The sequence below is a fragment of the Heliconius melpomene genome, chromosome 5 (genome assembly GCF_056956725.1).
Source record: "Heliconius melpomene rosina isolate 202511_hmr_F chromosome 5, ASM5695672v1, whole genome shotgun sequence".
NCBI lineage: Eukaryota > Metazoa > Arthropoda > Insecta > Lepidoptera > Nymphalidae > Heliconius > Heliconius melpomene.
In genome coordinates this window covers 5,102,799-5,122,415 of record NC_140393.1, presented here as the reverse complement: position 1 = coordinate 5,122,415, position 19,617 = coordinate 5,102,799, and the positions used below count along the sequence as shown (strand labels likewise).

At 32.6% G+C, this 19,617-nt stretch overlaps 1 protein-coding gene across 1 annotated transcript in view; it reads left to right on the top strand.

The window, feature by feature from the left end:
- Positions 1-19,617, top strand: part of LOC146539009 (uncharacterized) — a 109,254-nt gene that overhangs the window by 85,730 nt on the left and 3,907 nt on the right. Inside the window, exons 4-7 of the mRNA XM_085185305.1 lie at positions 18,191-18,355; positions 18,484-18,851; positions 18,938-19,034; positions 19,382-19,603. Coding sequence (XP_085041431.1) covers positions 18,191-18,355; positions 18,484-18,851; positions 18,938-19,034; positions 19,382-19,603 — 852 coding nt within the window. The remainder of the gene's footprint in view (positions 1-18,190; positions 18,356-18,483; positions 18,852-18,937; positions 19,035-19,381; positions 19,604-19,617) is intronic.

The window sequence follows — 19,617 nt, the reverse complement described above, 5'->3', positions numbered from 1 at the left end:
ATATTTATATGAGAAAGTCATACCTTCATCGTATACGTCAGAGAGTAATGTCATCGACTGTTGAGTGGGAGCCCACTGGGAGAAGAACGTATATACATAACTAGCGGACGCGCGCAGCTTCGCTTGCGTATTTAAGGGTGAATTGTGTGTTTAATAAAATATTATTAAGAGTCTAAATTTCAAATTTTATAAAAATCGGTGGCGATTTAAAGATTTTTCCATACAAACTTTTAACCCCTTATTTGCACCCTTAGGGGGTAAATTCTAGAAAACCATGAAACATGTGTGTAATTATATACGTTTAAGAGTCTGAATTTAAAATTTTATAAAAATTGGTGACGATTTAAAAAAAACCTATACCAACTTTCAACCCCTTATTTGCACCCTTAGGGGGAGAATTCTAGAAAACGATGAAACACGTGTTCAATTAAATACTTTTAAAAATCTAAATTTCAAATTTTATAAAAATCGGTGCCGATTTAAATTTTTTTCCATACAAACTTTGAACCCCTATTTCACCCCTTTAGGGTTAAAATTTTTCAAAATCCCTTCTTAGTGGATGTCCAGATTACGAAAGTAAGCTTTTGTCCAAATTCCACGTTTCTACCATCAGCGGCTACGGCTGTGCGTGCGTCTTACCTCAGTCAGTGAGGACAAGTCCTTTTATATATATAGATGAGCTTGCTGATGTAAAAACAGATTTTAGTAAAAATAATGGGCGGTGGTAATGTTAATAAAGAATAAACACTATCATTGATCTAAGGTTAATGATAGGATTTATTTCTTGTTGATATGAAAATAAGAATATATACGTGAAGGTGACTTCACCCGCAACGCACCTGTAGCTCCTCTGGTGTTGCACGGGGTCGTGGGCGGCGGTGATCACCATCAGGTGACCTGAACGCTCGTTTGCCTTGTCTTTTTTCCATAAAAAAAATTTTTCATATTAATGCTAGAATTTGACCAGATCAGAAAATTTCAACAAGCATAGTCTTAAGTTTTGTACAATAATAAAAAAAGCGAATGATACAAAGTAAAAAAGCATATTTCCTGCATCGCAGCTTTAAAAATTTCTATGAATATTTATAATTTGTATACAGACATAAATAAAAATAAAAATATATCTATAGTGTCAACAAATCTAAATTGTTATCTAAGCTTTATTTTGCTTGCTTAATATCTAAAGACATGCTCATGCTAGGATTAACCGTAATCTTATCTTTTTAAGCACAAGAGAACTTTGGGTATCTCGAGCTAGTAATTTTGTTACGGAAAAGAAAATGTCCACAATAAGGTTACTAGAACAGACATCGATTCTCTTTCTGGGAAGGTATCTAAACATTTATTGAAATTAAACATCATGACTCGCCAATATCTCATTGGTGGTCTTACTGTTCTACTGGGAACATAAAAACGATGAAAGACGTTCTTAAAACAATAGGAGTCAAACGAAGTGGTCGATGGCTGTGCCAATTTAAATAAATACCAGCAAATATCTAGGACTCGGTTATTAAATGAATAGATAGAAATGAAATACAATAGTGTTCTTGTTCATTGCACTATAATATCAACTGAATACAACTTCATTTGTTTTAAAAAGTAGGTCTGTAACCTAAAATTGGTAACCTGAAATTAGATGGCTTAACATAATAGAATATTAGTATGGAGGCATCGCAAAAAAACTTTTTTAAAGATTAATATTGTTTTTTGTAAGCATTGAATTATTTTTCATTCCATTCATTTATTAATCAACGATTTATTATGTATGCGTGGTATATCAATAATAATTAATAATTTCATTGTGTTTTTTTGCTGACCGTAGGTGCGTTGACTTTATATTATTTCTTGTAGCTACTATTTTTGTTACTTTCTGCAACTATTACATTTTCATATTTTCTCTGTTTCTCAAGCAACGTGACAACTGCAATATTTCACAGCTAAAATTCATTATATTTAACAACTGCTTACTGTTGAAACTCGAGATATTTACAAGAGCGAGCGCTTTCAAAACTGCCATCACATTTTAATGTGCCAACCAGCCTTGGGGCATAAAAATATCCGGTGTACATTGCAGATTTATCTAGTCGTAGTTTGTTTTACGTAAGCTTATGTGATTTTTGTTCTCTTTAAACTTTATTTTCACATATTAATATAAATAAAAAAATATTTTAAAAGTTAGTTTCGTAAGTAACTTTGAGGCAGTTGTGACGCTGGGGCAAAAGCAGTTGGCTGAAAACTTCTACTCGAGAATCTTTAGATTTGTACTCGAGGATATTATAATTAATATTTACTTTTTTTGTTCTAATGTCGAGGCAAAACGCGGCGTTGAGTTTCACCACTTAATATATAATGCCTCCAGAGTTTGGCGGGAAATGGAATCTGTCCTTAACACTAGATTCCTTCTACCTACACTGATATATGCAGAATTAAGCTTAAAAAATAAATTTAAAAAGCAAATAATACTTCGTCACCTATATAAGTATATCGTAAATTATACACCGTTAACATACAATTATACATAAATTATACAATGTATATATAATGTATAAATAATAATAATATAGCATTTGCATATATAATATACGATTGTCGATTCAGCACATTGCGCTCGTAGGCCTATTTCGCTCGCCTCTTTGGTGACGGACACATGTATGAATGTGTTAGTGAAAATAGATTCGCTTGGAATACAAAAGAGTTGGCTGTTAATTTGACGACGTAGTTTTTACCCCATTTTTATTATTAGTTTGACGTGTCTGTATGTGTGTATCTGTATGTTTGTCTGTGGCATCGTAGCTCCTAAATGAATGTATCGGTTTTGATGTAGTTTTTGTTTTGTTTGAATGCTGACTTAATCGAGTGTGTTCTTAGCTGGTTTTTAAGAAAATCTGTTCTTTAAAGTGAAGATTTTATCAGCAATTTTCTAGTTGTTCATTATCTTTTAATGACGGAGGTTTTTAATTATCAATTACTGTCTCTTTGTTGTTCTTGAGGCGGTCGTGGCGCAGCGGCACAAGGGTGTGACTGTAACGTGACGGTTGCGGGTTCGATCCCCGCTCGAGGAAGTGAAATATTTATTTACGTTTATATTTCCATTTATTCGCTCTGGTTTCGCATCAGAGCGCGGCGTTGAGTTCTACCATTCAACATGAAATGCCTCCAGAATTCTATGCTCTTCCTCTTCCTAACCTAACCTAACCTACCCTGCTATGTGCGGGATACAGCGTGAAGCTGATTTGATGTGAATTTTATTATTGTTCTTGATATTAATATCTGAATATTAATATCTGAATATTAATATCAAGAACAATAATAAAATTCACATCAAATCATATCATATCCACAAACGTGTATCTTCTGATACCACTATAATAAAATAATTATAATGACTGATTGAATACTTACTGACTATATAATTATTAATAATTTATTATAGTCAAATAAATGACTACCCCCAGTCTAATAAACATTGATGAGCACATCTTAATTAATTTTAAACAGTTATAAAAGTATATCACAATACTGAGTTGTGGTATTGGGTGGTGGAGCGTGTCATGGCCAATGATATAATTGATCTCGTTTAATTGAATTGGACATAGCCTGGGTTCGAATTTGGGATGCCATTGAAATGTCTATAGCGTCTATATGAACTTGGAATATATATAAACTGTTCTAAACTATTTGAGGCCAGCGCAATGGTGTAAGTTGTTGGTTCGATTCCCAATTAATTGTTCTTTATTTTCATTTCTTCGCTCTGGTACCAAGGCAACTCGGCGTTAAGTTCAGCCATTCAACATGTAATGCCTTAAAAACTGAGTGGAAAGTGGGCAACGGTGTGTTTTAACTCTAGGCTCTCTCTGCCTATCCTGCTATATGCGGGATACAGCGTGAAGTTGATGTTTCTCTTATAAACAAAAACGTTAATTCCAACTTGTATAATTGCGTTGGCTTCTTTAATAGGCTATAAAAATAAATTATAGTTTAAAAAATTTTTCAATGTTAATACGCTCATATTTTAAAGGTTGTCCGACACCTGGATTATATTGTATATTTATAAGATTATTACGTAATAAAAACGTTATTCAACTGACACAGTTGACAACCAAATAAGCGCCTAATACTTATTAGAGCTAGAGGTCTGTTGCAAGCGATAGGAAGTTTCGACACCATCTATAAAATATATACAGACAGATTATAGCAACCAACTAGTATTATGTAAGTTATTTGTACAAATATATTATCTTCTTTATTAAATACAATGGTTTCACACTCATAGTATAGTAGGCAGAGGGGACCTAGTGTTAAGACACTCTGTCCTCCATTTTTCGGCGAATTCTGGAAGCATTGCATATTTACTCGCGGAATTTGCCTCGACACCAGAGCGAAGAAATGAAAATATAAATTTAAGTAAATATTTTATTTCCCCGAGTGGGAATCGAACCAGAACTGGCCTCATAATGGTATATATTGTTGCTAGCACAAAAAAATGTTTGATGAATTATATGACACTGAATTAATATTTCTCTTTTTTTAAATTATATTTCAGTCAACTTTTATAACTTCGTAAACGTTTATACTGGCTTCCACTCCTCAATCTCGATTTACCAAGTGCTGTAATCGATATCAGACATCGGTAGCGTGATGATTTTAATCGGGTTCTTATGATTGACAAGTCGTGTAACATACTCTCCGCTTCACGTAACGTATGGTAAAGGCTTCCGCATGCGAGCAATTGTTATTTTGTGAAATTCAAATGAAATTGCCTTGTAAAATGTAAGTTAATGACGCTATGTTTTCTTCAATTTATAAAATAAATTGGTAAATATTAAAAAGATAATTCTTTCTTGAAATCTTCTTCTTCTTCATGTCAATGCTTGGAGAATTTAGATAATATTTTACCAGTATTTAGCCACGTTGACTGCGGTATCTGTTGCCTTAATAAGGGTTAAGGTTGGATGCGTCACAATCGGCGTGGTCGTTTGTTTGGGGACGGATCAGTCAGCCTAGACCCTGCGTTACCGGACTTAGCTGCTCCAGGGTGTGCCTCGTGGAGGCAGGGAATAAACTATTATTTATTAATATCAATCAATCAGCATCACGCTGTATCTCGCAGACACCTGGATCCCCACTTTTCGCCGAATTCTGAAGGCTTTGCGTGTTGAGTGGTGGACCTCAACGTCACGCTTTGCCTCGAATCCAGAGCGAAGAAATGAAAATATTAAATTCATTTCCTCGGGAGAATATCGAACCCAGAATCTTTCGCGGTTACAATCATAGCCTTGTGCCCCTATACCTCGACTAGCTTCATTATTACTATAAATTTTATTTAATTAAATAATTAATAATAATAATATAATTTTATTTTTTATATCTGTCATACGTTTGGAGACAGCCTAAAAAATATTACGCGTGCCACTAAACTGCCGCTCGCAATCTCCATTCACGAAGCTTTCGTTACAAATAATACTTCTTACATTAACGATGTACAATAATAATAATTTATATGGGTAAATCACATATAAAGATAAAGATGGCAGGTATTTCATATTAGAATAGAATAAAATAGAAATAGAAAAAAAATAATATGAAAAATAATTAAACAATTATTATTTTCTTCAAAACCCCATTTTAATTGAAATATTTTAACTTGTTGAAGTAGTCAAGCTAAGTTTGACAACAATTGGTTTTAAAAAAAACTATTTGCTATAAATAACCAAGGACATTTCTATATTTGTGAAGACAAGTTCGACAACAAAAACTTAAATGACAAGGACGGAATGGTGGCAAATGTGTAGTACTAACCTGTATATTTTTTACTTGTCCATCAACGAAGGAACTGCATCTGCTAAAAATAGTGGTATTGTCGCCAGTACCAATACATACGGTGGTATCGACGATCGAGCTTACTTACTACTTACTTACTTAGTGGTGCGCGTGCGCATGTTCTCGGTCGGTCCCCGGCGCAGTCCTAACCGCGCGGGGCGTGTGTACGCACGGCTTTACGTTTACTATAAACTTTGAGAAACAAGGGTCGAGGTGACCCGCAGTACGATGCAGTTGTGTTAGTGACTTTTTTATTGGACTACCTTCATACGTGATTGATATTTATGATGCATGTAAGTTTTTTTTTTTTTATCTTAAATAATCGCATTTTTTAATATAAAAAAAGTGATGATTCTCTTAAATTGAAATAGAAAACATTAGAAATATGACAATAGACAAAAAACAAAACAAAACTAAATTGAAATATATTTTTTTCTTAGTCTTGGTAAGAAAATTTATTATTTATTTAATTGTGCATGTCCACCTTGAAATTTAGTCATCCGTTTAAAAGTTAATGGTTGTTGAACAGTATTTTATTTATTACTAATTAATATACTTATATATTCCGTACTTGACCTGTGCTGAGAAAAAAAAAATCGCTTGCTTTTAAGACACTTAAGCGTAAGTTGTATTTCTTGTTACAAATTCTTTATCCTTAGGCCGACGTGGCACAGCGGCACAAACGTGTGATTATAAACGCGACGGTTGTGGGTTTGATTATCATTCAGGGAAATGAATGATTGATAATTGACATTTCTTCGCACTGGCACCGAAGCTAAATGCAGCGTTAAGTTCCACCACTTCCAATGTCTCAATAATTAGGCGGCCATGGCCCTTTTTAAAAAATATATTTACAAGGCTTAATAATTTTTAAAAAATGCTTTTATTAAAGCTATCTTTATAGGAAGTCTCTTATTCTAAAGTTTCTTAATAATAATTGTGATCATGTTCATTTCTAATAAAACTGCACAATTAGACTCATGTTTCTAGAATCCTAAACGTAACGACGCTAGTGTTGATATGTGTTTTGTTTACATTAACAGTCGGTCGTTATGCAGCTTATATTTCTTTTAACAACTTCAGTTGATTATCTTAATTTCCTTTTAAGAAATGTCAGTCAACACCTTCAAGTAAACAAACGTCAGGGTGGTGTTACTGGGTATTTAACCCATTTATTCATATTTGTAGGATTATTTATGGAATTGAATATTATAGGGAATTTAACAAAGAATATTTATTTGTAACAGCAACAGAGAGTTGATGTATTGGGCTAAATCCTTATATTTAATACATAAATCAATGAAGAATATGGATATTCATAAAAAGGAATGAACTATTCGATTTTCATTCCTTTTTCAAGTTTATGTATTAAATATCAGGATTTAGCCTAGTATAGCAAAGTATAGGCAACTATTCACGATGTTAAAAGGATAGATATTCTTTATTATAAAAATCTTGAAGGTGGTGAAGGTTTGAGGGTGCTTGACTTTTCGCAGTGATGCAGTGGGTTAATTCTCACTTAAATCAAATCCTATCAAAACTTTTATGATATCTTTGGTACACAAATTATCAGATTCTACCAACAACGAACATCTTGAGATAGACATTAAATAATGCTATATTTTAAAATAAGTATAGAAATATGACGAGAATTGGTATATTTGTGGAAAACAGTATATTAAAATTTTAAAAGGTCTAATCCAAAAGCTTTCGTTTAGTTTGAACTCCTTATTAAATATTATATAATAAGAATTCTACAGAAATCGCTTACGGTTTTGGAGTCACATTAAATTGGTTTTCATTATATAATCACTTCGATCGAGATCTAGTTTAACCTATTGATCTAATTATTATATGCCCCAATGATTTATGGTTCGAATTTTTAAATTAAAAACACATATGACTTTTATGAAATATTATTTAATTTTTATGAATATGAAAGTATGTTATTTTCAAAAGCCATAAAATAATAAAAAAAATTGGTAAATATCATTACTTGTTTTGTATGTATAGTATAAGCGGTGGCTATCAATTAATATTCCTCCAAGGTATTCTGATCGTGACTCCTTTAAGTAACTTATCAGAATTCATGGATGGATATAAATATATTAAGGAAAATATTTTATTGTTTTCCTATGCGATACGTAAAAGGGCCTATTAAGTTTTAAGTATATATAATAGTATATATAACTAATATAAAATTAAAGCTTAGTTTTTTAATATTCGTAATTTTCCATTTAAATCTAGTTATGGGAAAGTTACTATTAGAATATACATAAATATCAATATTTTATTTACAAAATGTTAAAAGTTTAGTATAAAAACCTAATGTTTGTCATTCTTCGGTTGATTAATCGTGTCAAGAACGTTTTAACTATGAACTATGGCTAGTTTGAATTGATTACAAATAGAAGTTTCCTTGAGTAGTAAAACTTAAACATAAAATGTTCCAATTATGTCGATATTATAATGAATATAAGAAATAATACTATTATTCATATTAGTAGATTTTTATGCAGAGGGAACCTAGTTAAGACACTCCGTTCTCCTACTTTCTACCGAATTCTGGAGGCATTGCGTGTTGAGACTAGATATTAATTATTAATTTAACATCCGTTAATATATCCTTCCCTGGAGTAGCTGTAGGCCTCAAATTTAAATTACTTTTCATATTGCTTTTTAATAACAGGAAGCCTTTAAACATTATCTTTTGTAAATAACTTCCATATGAGAAATCGATGGGGTATTCAATTATCAGAAGTTTTTTGTTCGGATGTTTCTCATTCAAATTCATTGTAATTCTCTTACATCAAATCGCTAAGGAACATGGTTTGTATATTAATACCAACACCATTATATTGAAATGCTACGCCGATTTAAAAACAATATAGTCATTTAGCGAATTCAAGCGCGTACAAGATTATATATATTTAAAATTGTCTGCCTGTTTATAAGCTTAAATCTATGAACATGACAGCGATATGTAGATGCAAGCTTGCGTCATACTTGGCAAGTAGGCATTACAAAATTACTTCCATTGTTCTGCGTTCACGGAACACCGTCTGTTGGTGCATTCTCCATCGACGAGTTCAAATACGGCCGACGTCATTGTGCATCCTAGGCGATTCCCACACACAGCAAAAATATAATGAAATCACGTAGGAAGTAACGTTACTAAAAACGCACGACGCTTTGCGGATTCATAGATATTATTGCAGTGTAAAATATGCAACCAATATTCTTGTATCGAGTTTTCTGATCATATGCACTAGAAGTTAGAACGACCTCATATTCTTAACAATAAAAATATATTTTTTTTCATATAAAAGAAGAAGAAAATTGAACGACAAGTGTTTAATAACGACAAAAAAGCTGAAAATGTAAAAATAATATATATGCTATAATTACTTTAATAACCAATATACCACTATATTATAAAAACAATATACAAAAATTTCAATTTATTTTCTTAAACAACAACAAAGCCACCGTACTCCTAAAGAATGCACATCTCTATTTTTATTCTCTATCATCACGTCCTAAAATCGTTAATTAACGTCACTACCCTCATATATCTCCATCCCCATACTTAAATTCTCTTTCCTTGACCCAAGAATAGAACAATTGTAACTTTTTGAATTACCATTTTGAAGAAGTCGCAAGAATGTAATAGAATTTTGTAATATGTACGTGTCGGTTTTATAGGAGCATACCACACCTCTGATAATGCATGAGACAACTAATGGACTAGCAATAGACTAATATTGTTTTTTATATAGTGATCTATTGAAAACATTTCTTTTACTTGTAAAATTTAACGTCACTTTGAAGTTATACTTATATCCCCCCTTTTTTACTTAGTTTCTTTATGACTATTTTTAGTTAATAAATTTCATGAGTCACAAGTAAATTCTCATTTTAGTTGATTAAGAAAAATAGTTATCGAAAGAAATTGAGCCCATTTTACGTTTTTTTTTGTAATGAATTTTATGATGTTTCATTAGATTAGCGTGTAACAGTGTGCTAGCTAGCATATTTACATTAGTATTTTTTATAATTCTTATATTGACTATTTATATGATTATTTTAATTGTTAGTATGGTTATTTAAGTTAAAGTTAAGTAACTTTCAGCAGATTTTCTTACTACTTATACAGACATTTAAAAATATTGAAATTCCATATAGATCCTATCAATGTTTTGTTTTAAGAAATATTGGAAAATTTATTACTTTTAAAATAACCAACTTTTATTATTTTTCAATTTACACCTGGCTAAAGACAAAACAACTTTTTTAACAAAATGTGAATCTATTTATGATAGGAATACACCTGTCCGAACGGTGCACAGAACTAGTAACTAATTAATTTTTCTCTTTCACATGTCTTTTGTAGTTGACAATGGTAGGTTTTTCTATATAATGATGGCAACATTGTTTAAAATTGAAAGTCTAAATCATAAAATATTATTAATGACTTATTTAAATTAATTTAAAATTATAAAAAAATTTAAACACCTTTTATATATAAAAAAAACTTAATAAAATACAAAATATTACTTAGAAAGGAACAACCACTAATTATTTATATGAGCAAAAGTCGTCGACATTTTAATCTATCAAAATATATCTAATGTGAATTGATTATTGCGGTAAAGTATTATGTAATAAAGAAAAGTGGGACAATAGAAACATATAAAATAAATTTCCTTATCAATAACATTTTAATCATCAGACAACCTACTTTATTTTGTAAAGCTTTTTTGTCACCTACACAGGAGGGTAGGCAGTGGGATCCTAGAGTTAAGACACTACGTTCTCTATTTTCCGCTCTAGAGGCAAGAAATGATGATATTAAATATTTCATTTCCTCGAATGGGGATCGAACCCAAAACCAGTGGCATTTACAGACACGACTGGCCTAATATTAGGCTTAACACTTCTAAACTTTAATTTAGAGCCTGACGTATGTTAGAGTAAACGGGCAACGTTTGAGTCACATATATAGACAGCAGTTGATGATGTAAAGTAAATTATTGGAAAACATCGTTGCGCAAGGAGAAAGCGGGAAACAGTGAGTTACTGATAGTTTACTGGTTTTTTATTGCTTCTTAGCAACTTCTTACTCATTAAACAAATCTTATATTATAATATATGTAGTTAGAACACGATGGTTGTGGATTCGATTCACATTCGGGGGAATTATTATTTATTAATATTTTCAGTTCTTTGCTCTGGTGTCAAGGCCAGAGCCCGGCGATGATTTTCGCCACGCAACCCGTAATGCCTCGAAAAATTATGCGGAACGGAGATGGGGAACGGAGTGTTGTAACACTTGGTTTCTTCTGCCTACTCTGCCATATGCGGTATACAGCTGTTTTTTTACGATATAGTCACTATAAGCGTCGTTAAACAACGCCAGACAGATCTTCCTTAATGATAAATTTTAAAAAGTCTTAATTATTTGTACGATGACGTCACAAGTTATTACCTAAACTTTTTCTATATATAATATAATTTTAAGTTCACACTGACAGACGGTAAAATACGACTGGGGTATCGAACCAATGTATCACAATCTGACACAAATCCTCTCAATTTTTTTAACGGTATTGAGATTTTACTCCAAAGAGCTTTTCGGGCTTATGGAGATAATTTATTTCCATGCCTTCCGAGAACAGCGTCATTGCATAACTCTTTAAAACCATAAAAATGTGACATTTCTTAAGTGCATCGTTAATAGTCAAGCTATAAAACCTATTAGAGACTAATCAATTTTACGTAATAACAAATTTTTATGTAATAATAAGCTGAAGCTTTTGATATCTGCTGTCATCCTTTCAACCAAATGACTCACAATACGATTAACTATTATAATTGGTGGTGCTGCAATATGGGCTACAGTCCACGGAGACACCCAAAGGCAGTCTCCCGGCTACCTCAATTAACAAGCCTACAAATGATATATCTTCGTAGAATGATATTCGTTAGAACTCGAGGCTTTACTTTCTCCCTTAAAGTTATTTAAATCGTCTCCAAACGCATGATTGACGCTCGGTCCATTGTTGCTCTAATCATTACATAACCAGCTTCGATGTGCCGTCACTCAAAGAAATATTTTGTATGGATTTTGTTTTGTTAATGTCTGTCTGTCTGTGCGTATTCTACTCGCTTGCCATTTAATTGTGAAGCAATATATATGTCTGTTTAACCTATGTATGTACCAATAGTAAAGATGATAGTGGATTAAAATGTTATTGAAAGATTTTATTTAGTCGTTATTGTAATCGATATTCGTCGATGGGATTGGCCAATCGATTTTAGAATATCGATATGAATCGGTGTATGTTCTATTTGTTATTTTCTGCTTTAGTTTAGGTTTAGTACTTTGAGGCCAGTCGTGGCGCAGCGGTAGAAAGTGTAACTGTAAAAGACTGGTTGTGGGTTCGATGCTTACTTGAGGAAATGAAATATTTATTTAAATTTATATTTTCATTTCTGATGTTGAGGAAACCCGCGGCGTTGAATTCCGCCACTCAAAATGCAATGCCTCGAAATATCGACGAAAAGTGGGAAGTAGAATACGAAGAATAGAAGGGAAGTGGGAAATAGCCTTAACACTAGGTTCTCTCTGCCTGCTTTTTTATTCACTAAACAAAGAGCTCGTTTTACATTTTCACAGATGGAAGTGAAACATGGACTAAATTAACATGCGTTCGCTCATAGCTTACTTGTAATGAAGCTTCTTTGTTTTTCTTAATTAGTGCTTAATTAAGATCTTTCTTGGAGTAAAATATAATGAAATTTAATATATGGCCCTAAATTTGTCCATAAGTACTAACTTGATTGCTATATAAATATACGAACGAGTACACTTACCCAATTTACCCGTAGGTTGAGAGGTATATGAAATTTGACTGCAATGTTTTCATTTTTAACTTAAAAAAAATAATACGAAAAAAAGTTGTTTGGCGCACAAAATTCTTTTAAGTACTTTTTCTTGTCCTTTTTAACCAATGTCGCGGGAGATTGGAGGATGAAGTAAAAAGGTCAATGACCTCCTTCCCGCCGTGATTCGGCCGAATGCATTATTTCGATTCACCGCAGTCCTACATCATTCCCTTTTGAGAATTCCTTCTACGGTAACATTACTTTTTTTTAGTTTATTTTTATTTTTAAGCTTTACCTTATATCCCCCATATACCAGTTTAAATCAGGCAACGAGATTCTAGGAACCTAGAGTTTAAACACTCCGTCCCCATTAGAACACTTGCGTTTTCCATTTGCAGAAAAATTTACATACCCTCGAGTCGGAATCGAACTCACAACCGTCGAAGATTGCCGCAATGCTTTAAATATGATTTACGTTTATTCTATAATTAGCTTAAATAGATTTGTTTAATTTTAAAAGTATTTTCTTAATATATACTTTCCAAAAAGTACTTGTTGACTTGCAATCATCATTTTAAAGTACACCTATTATTTTTCAAATATAGGCTAAGATATTTCCACATTCTATTTTATATTTTTTCTCATTTATATATTTTTTATAACATTATTTTATGCTAATATATTATTCAGTTTTAAAAGATACAATCATTTACGTATCGCGGGGGCCTGTTTTCGATGAATATGAATTGACAAGCTTACGTTGCATCGGAACAACAATGGCCCAAAATATATGGTCATCGTATTTTGACCTTTGGTGATGTCGTTGATAATGTAAAAAGAATATAACTGAGGCCTTAAATATTTAATATTTTCTTTTCTTCGCTCTGATGTCAAGGCAAAGCGGAGAACGGAGAACGGATAACGGAGTGTATTAACACTAGGTTACAGCGTGTCGCTAAAGAAATATGAAAAAAACACTTCAATGCATAATATTTTGTAACTACTTTGAATAGTATTTTTTTTATTATTCTTTGCAAATGTAAATTCCATCTAGGCCGCATTTGTACGGGGCCGCGTCACATTCCTGGTGAATCATATCCTAATTGCTGGTGCCTGCATACCTGTAACACTTACAACTCTCAACTCTGAATTACCGTTAATAACCATCAAACAGTTCATTTCCTTAAGTCATTTGCAAGCAATAACGTTATTGCAATAAAATTCGTTTTATTAAAATTGTATTACCATCCACAATTTATATGAGTAATTTAATTTATTTAAATTTTATATTTAAAACTTTTAGGCAACAATACAACTATTTTAGTTCCAAATTACTAATATTTGATAAACCAATCGTCTATAAGAATTAATTAAGCAGAATAGATAGTACTTAAAAAATCATCATTGATTCCATAATATTATTTAATGAGATAAAAAGGTTGCATAATATAACAAACATTAATTTCGCTCGAACACACAAACGTTACGTGAACAGACACGTGTTGACTTTCCACTCCTTTCGGCGATATCATAATTGTGTCAACAAAAGTTATAGTCCAAGATCCCAGAGCCGCCAGACCTACGTCATTTAGACAAAGCTGAAATTTTGAGGACTATTTGTCTAATATGTAGTTAAGATAGTATGCCTACTCACTAACTTGAAAAGCGACAACTTAGCTATATATTACAACTATATTACAGACAATTAATCCTCAAAATTCAGTTTTGCTAAAATGACGTAGTTCTAGGGTCCTGGGATCTCAGTCTATTAAAATCTATGAGATTTCGAAGGGCGCGTTCTCAACATCTCATATTTTATGTACCTATAAGAAAAGTGAAAGGTAACATTGCTAAGCTAAGTAAATTATTATATTATACATACCAGCTCGAGCGGCAAACCTTCACAGCTTCCTCTTAATACTACGAGTATCTTGTCAGTAGTAACTTGTTGGTTCTAAGAAACCAAATTGATCATAGATAATTTATTCAGTTAGATTCTTTGGATACCTACAAGCGGTCTTGCTTTTAAAGGCAAGAATTTAGAATGCGCAAACGATTAAATATAACATATATGTATGTAGATATTTTACTAATGCAAAACATAGTATAATATTTTTTTATCCATACCTATATTATAAATTCGAAAGTAACTCTGTCTGTCTGTCTGTCTGTATTTTACGCAATCAGGGCCAAACCGCTAATTTAATTGTGATAAAATACTCATATAGAGATACTTGAGGGTCTCGGGAAGAACATAGGATACTTTTTTTTCTCATATTTGTAATATTTTCGATATATACCAATATATTAATATACATATTAATTTGACATGCAATTTATACCGTCATGTTAATAAACAACGTCGCTATGCGACCGTTGCTAAGCAACGATTTGCAAAGTTTGTTGTTAGAAAACGTCACCCAAAATGAGCTTGCTTAACGCGAGGTACGTTCTATTGAAAACTAAAAATAATTTCATAAATATATTTAATAAATATTTGTATAGTTCAAGCGGGCGTAGCCGCGTTCGGATCCACTAGTATTATAATAAGTACTAAAATATTTTATTGCATAGTGTTTTAAAGCTAAAAAGGTAGATAATTGCTTAAACAAAGTATGTCTACTGGACAGGAAACGCGACAAAGTAACTAATTTGTAAAGAGCAAATGGTCATAAAGTACGAGCGGCGCACGCGCACGTTTATCTCTGTTATAGGACAGTTTACTCGTTATCTAAAAAACTAACGTCGACGTCTCCACTTACACCGAGTAAACATTTGACTTAGAAAGTGCAGTTTCGTGTTGCTTTGGAAATAAGCTTTACGTGCTTATTTCTCTGATAAGCCGAATTCTTGGTACTTGACCAGATTCAGGTGTCGATAGCAGAGCAAACATACCAAATTTTAATACAGATAGATAATTTTATCTAATATAACAATAGGTCGAGCCTTTTGTTTATCTGTATTCTTCGTAATCTTTCAATTGTTTTTAATTTCTCCGCTCACTTATCTTTTACTAAACGTTTCAAAATATTTTTAAAGCAATAAAACAATACAAATACCGTCTTTAGTTTTTTTTTATCTCTGTTGAGTTTCTGAATATCTTTGTTATGGATTAAGACTTTTAGAACGTAGATTCTAAGTACTTCAGTTAAAAATATCCTTTAATTACACAAGAACTTAAAGATATTAGTAATACATGAATACTTTATATATGTTTTTTTTTGTTTTCACAATGTATTTCGGCATCAAGGTTGGCAGAGAGAACCCGGGAACCTAGTGTTAATACTTTATTCTTATTAAGTCTCCCATTCCACACTTTTCGCATTGGTTTCTAACTTTGCCTCATTACCAGAGCGAGAAAATTAAAATATTAAATACCTCATTTTCTGCAGTAGAAATCGAACCTACAATAACCTGTTGCGTTTAAAAACATTTCTTGTGCGACCTTAATGTACTTATATATAATGTATATAAAAATGTTTAGCTATAGTAAAAATAAAAATAGTAGGTATGTATGTCTGTCCCTAGTTCAAAGAAAGTGCGATAGCTCCAAAACGATTAAAATATATCACGGCAAACGTCGTCCTACATTGATAATAATCGTAAATTAGTTGTTATCAGTAACCAACGTACTCGTAGTTTATCATGTGTGTTGATGTAATCGGCACAAATTGGACCATGTAACGGGCTTGTCCGTTCGTATAGAGGCATGTTATGGTTGACAACCGAAAAAAAATCTTATAATTTAAACTTTATTGTTATAGTAATAAGAATTAAAAAAAATAATTCAATGAAATAAATACATACATGTTTTGTGTCCGCATTTTTGTCTTTACATTAATATTATTTATTTGCATCTCGCTTACTTTTATTGCATTTCGTCAAATATCTGATATAAATTATGTATTAGAAACTACTATATTTATTTAAAAATTATAATTAATATCATTAACAAACAATTTTTATATAAACTTACGTTCTTTAAATTCACCATAAAAAAATCTTCGTCTATTGTAATTGCAACGGCTTTTAATAGTCAAAATGTACAAACAAATGAACATCTCAAGTGTACTATAATTTATTGCGATGATGATAAGCGGAATAGCACCGTTCTTAGAAAACGTAATGACTGCAATCCCGTTGATGTCTTTCATTAGTCACAGGTCAAATGCAAACGTTTTGTGCGCCGTCCGTTCATATACAAACTGTATGTGTACTCAGACTATATTTTTTACATTTATATCTATATTTTGGTATTCCCGTTGTAGTAATAGTATATTTTTGTTTTGTCGAGGCAAAACGCGGCGTTGAATTCCGCCACGCCACACTAAAAATATCTCCAGAATTCGGCAAACACTAGGTTCCATCTGCCTACTGTGTTATATGCGGGATACAGCTAAAGCTGATATTAGTCTAACATATTTCTTTTAGAACGTTTTTTTTAAATTTAAATAACAAACACGTAACTAAAATAACAATAATAATAATAGAAACGCACCCTTTCGATATAACATCAGTTAATAATTTTAAATTGTAGATGCATACAATGAATAGTAAAAATTCTCACGGCCTACCTTATAATACAGTGGCTTTGTCGAGGACACGCTCGAGGGAACGTCGTGCACTCGGGAAGTCTCCTTCAGGACCCCGTATGCCATTAGAATATAGATTAGTATCGTTAAGTTACAATACCACACGCTAATGAAGCATAAAACTCAACGGAAATTAAATGTCTTATTCACGTTCTTATCGCTTTATATCTGTTTGCTCAAATAATATTAACTGCTAAGCTAAAAATTTAATCAGCTTCACGCTGTTCCTCGTATATAGCAGGTTTGGCTGAGGGAATTTAGTGTTAGGACACTCCCTTTCCCATTTTGAGCCGAATTGTTCGAGGCAGGGTGGATCTCTACGTCGGGCTTTTGCTTTAGTGCCAGAGCGAAAAATGAAAATATTAATAAATAATGATTCATTCGTCCGAGTGGAAATCAAACCCACAACCAGTGTGCCACGAATAGCATTATATTAAGTATAAGAATTTTATTTATGTAGGAAGCGTAAGTAGTAGCGTAATTTGAAGTAATAGTCAAATGCCTCGAGCTAAAGCATAGTTGAAATATCGCCATACCATATATCAACATGTACCGCAGGCACCAGATACTGGTCTACTACTAGTACATTTATTTCTTTATGGCAGACCAGCAATCGAAATTCATATAAATGCAATGCAATTTATTTACTTATTTGATAAACCTTATTTTTTATCCGCCATTCGATGAGAACAATTTTTGAAATAAATAAATATAAAAATTACTCCAGACTATTTTTTTTACCTGCAGTCATTACATCTGGCACATTCCAACATATTAAAATGTATTAAGGATTACTATGAATAAATATTATATAAACCTCATATAATATTTATTGGACATCATTGTGCCCCTATATAAATATTATATTAATTAAATTTGAATTGTTTCAGATTGAACGTTTGGCGCAATATGAACGTCTGGTAGGCGGAGGTTGTGCGAGGCGGCGTGCAGCGCGCCTCTCCGACCTGGAGCGAATCCAAGATCTGTTTCCGCACGACTACCTCGCGCTGCACGACGCTGACGCACCCGCCGCTCTCGCCTCGCACCATGGACAGGTAGCTGGCTGTGAAATCTAATTATGTTACTATGATAGTAATCGTACTTTTAATATATTCACTGTTATTTATCTAAAATGTCATTAAAATTTGAAAATTATTTCATGAAATAAATGTTTCAATTTCAGAAATCAAAGAGTCTGCGCAAGCGGCCAAGTTTGGATATTGGTGGTTCAGTTAGTGGTAGTAGCAAAGCCTTATCGCCACGCACTTTCATCATGGAAGCACCAGTCCAATTGTGTCCAATTATATGTTTCGGATCAACCGCCCCACCGTTAGACCGCCATCTATTTCTTTTTAGTGACTTACTCTTAGTTGGCAAATCTAGAGGAACGAACTGCTTTAAGCTCAAGGAGAGTGTAAGGCTCGCAGAAGTTTGGTTATCTTTACCAGAAAGTGATGATACAGGCTTTCTTCTTGGATGGCCGTCTGCCTCTGGTATAACTAATTATCTCGCTACATACCCAACGCAAGCTGCTAGAGATACTTGGCACAGGTATGTATTCAATATATCAGAGTAATATTTAATAAAAATATTATTAAAAAATAACAACTAAAACTTTAAATTTTTTTTGTTTTTAGGAAAATACAAAATGCTTTAAACACCCAGCTGGCGACGGAACCCAAGTCAACAAATATTCAAATTTTCTATAAGGATCCGGCGAGCTCTATAGAATTTGTAAGTCTAAAGTAAAAGTTTTGCTAATTTTACATATCGGTAACTCTCGTACTAGCACTGTCATATTGGGAAACTAAAACTTTCATTCGTTTCACTTTCACGGATATTCCTATCCACACATCCTGAGTTTTGTTATTGTTATTTTCATCACGCACTATCTGACTCAAGTGAATGTTGCGAATGTATATATGGCAAGCATTTGTTCAGATCATGCCAAATAAAGAAATCATTTGGAATTAGTATTCAGTGATGTTGCAGAAACTTTACAAACTTAAATTTATTTTTTGATATTTATTGAAACTTCAAATACTATTATTATAATTTTTATCATTTTAATATTTTTTTAGTGCAAAACCGTCTCCATTAGTCCTGAGATGAGCGCTCGGTGTGTAGTACGACAAGCACTCCATGTTTTTAACGGTGGAGAAGGAGATGGAGAACCTGAAGGGGAGACTGAAAGGGACGAGGGGAGATGGGGAGCGGCAAGAGATTTCACGCTGTACGTAAGAACGGGACGCGATGCCCCACCTTCCCCTCTGCACGGTATAGAGCGACCACATGCTGTTCAGGTGATTGATCTTTT